The sequence below is a fragment of the Phragmites australis genome, chromosome 4 (assembly GCF_958298935.1).
Source record: "Phragmites australis chromosome 4, lpPhrAust1.1, whole genome shotgun sequence".
In the NCBI taxonomy this organism is placed as follows: Eukaryota; Viridiplantae; Streptophyta; class Magnoliopsida; order Poales; family Poaceae; genus Phragmites; species Phragmites australis.
In genome coordinates, this window is record NC_084924.1 from 13,708,522 (window position 1) to 13,716,377 (window position 7,856).

The following is a 7,856-nucleotide window of genomic DNA, read 5'->3' on the forward strand; positions in this document are numbered from 1 at the left end:
GCATGAACAACCCACGTCTCTGTTCATCTCGGGGAATGGAAGTTTGGAACCCCCAACGTAATCCTCATTTGCATTCTGGACTCACATAACTGCATCCGAACGATTGGAGAACGCAGCAGATCGAGCCTGGTGTTCAGGTTATCCGCTTGTGGTCACGAGGAGGAAAAATGTTTGGGGGTGAATGACTCAACGGCAAAAATGCCAACCTGACAATGGCAGCAAGAACATAGTTACATTGAACCGCTACGAACTTAGCCGTCAGTTAAGTTAATTTTGCACTTCGGACTTCGATTCAACAAGGAATGCAATAACAACAACTGAACAAACATGTATATTTTCTTCTCTTTTGTTCCCCACTAATTTACAATGATCTTGGGGGTTTCTACGACATGGAAAGCTCCAATTGCCTACGCTGTAGGCCGCCGCCAACAGAAGGCAATCTTTGAACAGAGTTAAGGAAAGCCGCGCAAAGCATCGTGAACGCCACGGCCGGGAGCTTCCCGGCGACCAGGCCGGCGAGGACGATGGCGACCAGAACCAGAGCAGGGAACTGGATTCCTGTTTTGTCATCCTCCTCCTCGGAAAGATCCGCATCAGCAGGCGCATCGATTTCTACAGGCTGGGCATCGATTTCAATGCCCTTGCTGCGGCGAGAACCCAAAGAATCCGGCTCTCTGGCAATGGTATCCTCCACGACGACATCCGTTTGATTGGCCATACGGCAAGAATCTGAGGAATCCGTCACCTTGGCATTGCCGCGTACCGTGGCATCCGCTTGGTTGCCCTCGCTGCGAAAAGAGCCAGACGAATCCGCCTCCCTAGACTTCCAGCCTTTGTGCAACTTCTTTGCGTTGGAGATCAGCTTCTTCCAAGACACCTTCTTTGCCTTCGCCTTCGGGTTGCTTGATTCGTCGACGACGTCGCTCCTTTCTTCGATGACCAAGATGGAGGCCTCGGTTCCCCTGTCGGAATCAGAGCGGCTCGGCCTGGACGGCTCCGTCTCCTCCTCCAGCTCCCGGATCGGCGAGACGCGCCCACGGCCGTCCAAATAAAGCTGCCTCTTGGTCGCCGCTGGCCCCGGCCGCCGGGGGAGCGAGGAGGACCTCACGGATTCCAGCAAGAAGAGCGAGAAGGAGGCGACGGTGACGGCGGCAACCACCTTCTTGCTCCAGATCACAAGGAGCGCGAGGCATACCACGCCGCTGATCGCGAGGAAGCCCAGGCCAAGGTCAAAGCCGCCGCCTTTGCTGCGGCGGACGGCCTGGGCCAGCGTAAGGTCGGTGCTTGGTCGATCCGACGGTGAGACGGCGGCCGCCAGAGGAGGCGGCGGTGGAGAGGCAGGCGGAGGGAACGGCGAAGGGGAAGGTGAGGGGGCGGCGCCGCGCTTCTCGCGCTTGGAGGATGCGGACGGGGAGGGCTTCTTGAGGCGGCCATGGTTCTTGACGAAGAGGTCGGCGAGGGAGGTGGGGAAGCCGGTCTGGACAGGGAGGGGCCCAGCGCGGGAGGGGCGGAGCGCGGCGAGAAGGCGGCCGAGGCGGCCGGTGGGGCGGTCCTTCAGCGGGCTGGGCATCGGCGGCCGCGGCCGTCGCCTGCGAGCATAGGAGGAGGTCGGCGCGGCGGCCGCAGCGGGGCCTGGTTGATTAAGTTTTTGGCTTTTTGGCTCGGTCTGGTGCACTCGGTTGGTGACTTAGGGGGTAACCGATACGCGTGCGGAGACCGAGGGAGAATAGGAGGGGGCGCGAGGTGGTTTGGTTTTTTTTTTTTTTTGAACCTTTGTTTTCCTTTGGGTCTAAGAATGGACGGTAGTTTTTGCGATCGGCTAAATTTAAAATGGGTGAAAGGGAAATGTGTTTGGGATGTTTTTTAGGGAGCGGTGGTGGATGAGAATAATGATTTTTTAAAAAATATGGGACATGTGTACAATTTATTCTAAGAAATTGTTAAGTGACTCGCACAATTTGCGTATCTAGACTTATCATTCTTATATCTTTATTTTTCTAATTTAAGGTGTTATTATGTTTATTCATTACTTATATACCTGTTCAAAAAGAGGAGCTTATATATCAACTTATTATGAATGTATGATGTAGTTTAGAAAAGTTGTAGATCGATCCTTTAAAATCCGAGCAATAACTTTTTTAGACATATTTATATTGCAAACATGTTAGTTTTATAACCATTGCAATTATGATGTGAGGCGAACGTGTACATTTTGAAGAGGAACTTTTAGAGAATAATTAAGAATTGTGTATATATGAAAGGTTCAAAATGCCAATTCCATTCATATAGTATGTTTATGCTTATTAATATATTTATATCTAAATTGGCATTAAAACCGTTAACCCTAGAAGTTAGACATATCTGATTGATTTGGATATCTTAAATCTTAATACATTATAAAGCTAAATTAGTCGGTGTGAAATCCAGTCGCAACCATCAGTTGGCCTTGTATTAGAGCAAATACGTGTGTGACTCATAATTGCAGATGCAATATAAATTCATAATTTTTAAGGTAATTAATATAAACAATTACTTGGACTGCGGCTGGAGGAATCCTAAAATGCTTTCTTCTCTGAATTTGGACCTTTTCGTCTGATTGAAATTCGAAAACCAATCATTAGGATCTTTTGAAACGAAAATCAACAGTCAGCCCCAACAGCAGTAAGTCTTCTATGATGAACATCTCTTCTTGACTTCCGTTGGTAAAGATCCATGCAAAAGATCCATGCAAATTCATCTTCACCGGAAACAATGCACAATCCTGCCATCACAGAACACTTCAGCTTATATGAAGTCTGGAATATCATCCAATGGAGAATAAAGAGGACTTCCTGAACGATAGGAATCATCTGACAATTCATCACAGCTATCTATGAAACTGTTGCTCAGTGCTGACTTATCCACACATCTGGCCCCTTCCACGCGCTACTGCAGTGAGCAGCCTCCCTGCAGGCTGCAGCACAGCCCTTGCTTGGCCGCCGCCCGCTAGCACCCCTGTTGCCCCATCCTCCTTTGCCGATCGAGCAATGGTCGCAACTGTGCCGAGCCGTCGTTCTCCTTATCGGCTCGCAGCTACTTGCATGGCTCCTGGCGGCCGCCTCACACAAGCATCCATGAGTTGTGCCCTCTACTTCTCGTGCACCTCATGCTCAATGATGAATTGGGTTAGTGGTTGCAGATTGAGCGGTGGCGTGGGGCTGGCCGCGCAGACCACGATTCCCTTGCATTGCCGTCTCGTTTCTTTCCCCTTCCTCCGAGCTGATCACTAGCTCCCAATTCCCATGGCCGCTAAATGCCACTGAGTGCCGTGGTATGCCCGCAATTGAGCACCATGCTAACCAACGCCAACATCGGTTGACTCCTCCACTGCGGCGAGCACGAGCAGTGGACTCCTCGGACGCGCGGAGCCATGCGAACGGGGCTTCTTTGATCTGGAAGGGGATGCGGACGTGTGGAGTCGCCGCTGGTGAAGCGCTGCCTTGCCGCCTATGGGGCTCAAGCACCACTCACGGCATCCGCGGCGCTGCAGAACTGGTCGATGTCGGCGAAGCTAGGACTAAAATGAAAAGGGTGCGCAACTTCACATACGTATAGCCATATTTATAATTTCAAAGCAATATGATTAATTTGAGCTATTTTAGAGTGAACAATTTTGTATTAAAAGGGGTGCACATATATGATCAAATTGAGTTGATTACCACTAATGTTTTGTTGTACCCGGTGCTTGTGCATCCCCTTTGCACAGTGTAGCTTCGTCTCATGTCCTCTGGTTGGGAGGCGTTCCTGGGCTGGTGACGCCCTGCCTAGGAGTTGTTTGTTAGTATGGATCATATAGCAGACTGAAAGGAAATATATTGAACTGAGTTATACTCGTTGAAAATAAAAGTGTTTAATTAGTTATATCTATCTAAATAAGTTTAGTTATTTTTTTAGTTGATCGAATTAGAGATTGTATAAACGGATACAAGAGTTGAGATTGTAATTGGTTGCTGGTATAAAGATGTTTTTATGATATTAATATGTGGACCTACCTGCATGAATAGATGCAGGAACATGCATCCGCTGAGTTAGGCCATAAAGGAAACTTTACTCCTGAGTCAGACCCGCGACGTACATTTGCATCCATTCACTATAAAAAACCCTTTCACTAACAGCCCATAAAAGGATTTCACTACCGGTTTTAGAGTCGACAGTGGACAATGGGCAGTGATAGTCTTGACTATCACTGCCGGTTGAAGGCTTCAGTCGGTAGTGATAGTCGAGCATCAAATCAATGTTTTTGGGGCCAGAAAAATTAAAAAAAAATTGCACCCGAGGAACCCCTACGTCCGTGCCGTCACAAGTCACAACTCACGCGATTTTTCACGCAAAATACGCGCACATGTGGTTCGTGGTACTCGAACTCAGAACCTCTCAGCTCACGTGATATGTCCTTACCATCCCACCATAGAAGTACCAGTAATACCATTAGCATATGTAATTTTTTTGACATCTTCTGTTTAAAACTTCAAATAATTATTTGGATATCTAAATGACATTAGATGAAAAAGTTTTCAACTACAAAGTTGTAGATCTCGTCGAGGGCTATAGTTTTAATATAAAGTTTGTTCCCATCCGATTTCGTATGAAAAAGTTATGAATTTTTTAAAATAAGCTATCATCCACTATCACTGCCGACTCTAACCATGAACCGGCAGTGAGCCACCAACTGGCAGTGATACTATCACTGTCGGTTCGTGGCTAGAGCCAGCAGTAAGTTTCACTGTCGGTTCTTTTCGAATAGCTTTTTAGTATCGATCCTTGATACAAACCGCCAGTGATACTCCATCACTGCCGTCTCGTAAGGAACCGACAGTGATGGGCCGGTATATAAGCCTATTTTTATAGTAGTGGTTAGGTCAAGTTAGAACAATGCATACGAGCAACCAAATAAGTTTATCTTTGAGATTATAGTTATCCGTCAGGTTAGGTTGCCTTTATGCTGGAAACCAATCAGACTCTAAGGATGTGTTTAGTTGCCCGTAAGAGTTTTTATAGACCTACAGCGTATATTCTTAACGAGTAGAAGTAGACTGAGCAGATGTAATAACTCTGAAAAAAAGAGTGTTTGATTATCTGTATGGTGGATGCAATGATCCTTCACCTATGGATGTAATGACCATGTGAAGATGTTTGGTTGCCTACATGGGAGGATGCAATAACCCTGCACCTGAAACTAACGAGTGAGCCTGTTGTAACACTATAGCAGATATAATACATACACCGGCCATGTTCTATAGAGAAGTTTGGTTCGAACGTATCCACCAAATTAGACTCCATCCATATAATTGTATCCGCGGATGCAGGAAGGAATAATATATACAAACAATCAAATGGCATTCTCTGTGAGAATATACGCACGAGCAGAGTAGGATGCTCTGATACGGGCAACCAAACACGCCCTAAGAATATACGTAATCGTGTTGGATTCAAACATTTGTGATGAAATCATATCTACATTGTTATAATAGATTGTTTGTCTTTTCCAACATCAATTAGAGCTGTACTTTATTATTATTGCCTCATGTATCAAATCAATATTAACCATTATAATCTGGGCCCACTTCACCTATGGTGTAGATCTTCTTTTTTGTTGATTAACATGATAATTTCTAGATCTATAGAGGGAAGGAGATGGCTCCTTTTAACTTTGTTTTACTTAAAATAATAGATATAAGTATTTCAGAACCGCTTATTCATTAGCTAGTAAGTATTTCCAAAAAATAAAGATGTGGAGCTAACCTCATTTTCGCAAGAATCCTCTGATCATTGCACGTTCTTCCAGACTCCAATCCCACATAGGTAGATCCGCAACCATGCAAAAATCTAAGAGATTGCCACACATAAGGTCATCAGAACTCTCTTACTTAGATGAACATAACCAGCGGTGATGGAGGTCAGGAAACACGGCGCCACCCGAAATATAGAGAATATATTAGTAATGCTCTACAATGTCATACCTAAAATTCAATCTTTGAATCCACCACTGCAACCGCACACCCACCTTACTATGCCTTAGAAAGATATATTAATGTAGGCATATGTGTTGTCAACTATGCCAAGGACAACAATACCTAGCACTCACCACCTTATATCTCCCACCACCTTTAATTAACCGAACTAGACTCGAACTATGAAACCGCATATCACAGTCATTCCAACAGTTGAAAACATATTCCTATTTCCCACTTTGTTGTGTGATCCAATCGCTAGTTGCGTATCGAAATTTATATGTTTGAGAATTTATATCCTGTCTTATGCACACGGCCAAACCTAGCGATATGATCTCACTGGCTGATAGTCTTGTGGCTTTAAATTTGCCTGAATTTAGCAATTTTCTAATAAAGCCGAGTGATATCAAATAGTTCAAAGTATTACTCATAGGCACATGAGGGTTTACTAACTAGTTTTGTTAGTACAACTAGCTTCACTCTATCAGTAACGACTTTAGTACTCGATACCTATCCAGAGGTCTTTAGTTATTTGGGCAACGATGATATGCTTCCTCGTTAAACCAATACCGGAGCGTTCACAAATCATGTATACAAACCTCGTGCCTTTCTGTCACTTGCCCTTTCCACACATCGCCTTCGTATTACTAGTTTACCACAAGCTGCTTCTCTCACGACTGACGGCCCTATCCAGTTCAAAAAAGCTACAGAAACAATCTTTTCCATCTATATATCCTGCTTAGGATGATGGTGACCTGCAAAATTTGTACCTTGGGCATCAATATTCGTAATTTTATAAGGGATATTTATCTTTGAAGAGATGCAACCATTGGTTTACCGTCTGGAGATTATGAAGTTCTTTCGGATCCATGCATGGTTTTCTTAGAGAATCAGGTGGTTAACACAATCAACAGGCGGGCTTAAACGTCGGAAACTCAATAGAAAACCATCCAAGCAGCTTCTAGTCAATAATGCTATGTAGGATGGCCCCAAATGCATGAAGTTCACTGCTACAATTGCCAGACTTGTGTAACCTACAAATCTGTATCTGTATGGTTGACCTCGTACCTACTACGAGTAATAAATAAATTACTTTACAAATTAATCTCTTGAGTATTTAAGGTAAAGGTCAATGCGTTTTTTAACTGGGGTTGTCACATGCTTGCACGTGAATGTAGGACAATGTTGTTGTGACTTGTCGTGTTTTCTGAGAGACGGTTGGTTGACATATATGCTATATGATTCGTTTTTAATTATTTTCTTTGGTCCGAAATACATGATGTATTGAATAAATTCTAATCAAAATTTAAAACTTTGACCATGAATAACTTGAAATATTTAGCTTCATTACATGAAAATTATATACGTAGATTTACCTTAAAAAATACTTTCTTAATATCATAAACTTATTAAATTTTAAATATATTCTAGTTAAAAATAAAAATCAAAGTTACGCATCAAAGATCATACGATACGTCTGTAATTTTTACTAGAAAGGTAGTAAAGTTGATTTGATAGAGAATCAAGGTGCATGCTGGATGTGTTCATAAAAAGTAACGAGATGGGTCTATATTCCCTACACTATTACTTCTTTCTATTGTAAATACTTATCACTTTATCAAGATACAGTTAAACTTTAAAATTTTTAACCTTTAATAACTTCTAAAATATTTAGTTTAAAAACATAAAAATCACATGTAGATTTTTCTTAAAAAATACTTCCATAATACTATATTTTTATTAGATATTATAACTATATTTAATAAAAATAATGATCAAAATTGCATGTCTAAGACTTTAAAAAGTAAAAAACATCAAGTATTTTTGACCAAGGGAGTATTATATTATCACCATTGTGCATTCCCA

At 43.0% G+C, this 7,856-nt stretch overlaps 1 protein-coding gene across 1 annotated transcript; it reads right to left on the reverse strand.

The window, feature by feature from the left end:
- Positions 1 to 262: 262 nt before the first annotated feature.
- LOC133915752 (uncharacterized) lies at positions 263 to 1,705 on the reverse strand. The gene has a single exon (XM_062359042.1). The coding sequence runs from the start codon at positions 1,568 to 1,570 to the stop codon at positions 383 to 385; it is 1,188 nt and encodes a 395-aa protein (XP_062215026.1). The 5' UTR covers positions 1,571 to 1,705; the 3' UTR covers positions 263 to 382.
- Between the last annotated feature and the right edge of the window lie 6,151 nt (positions 1,706 to 7,856).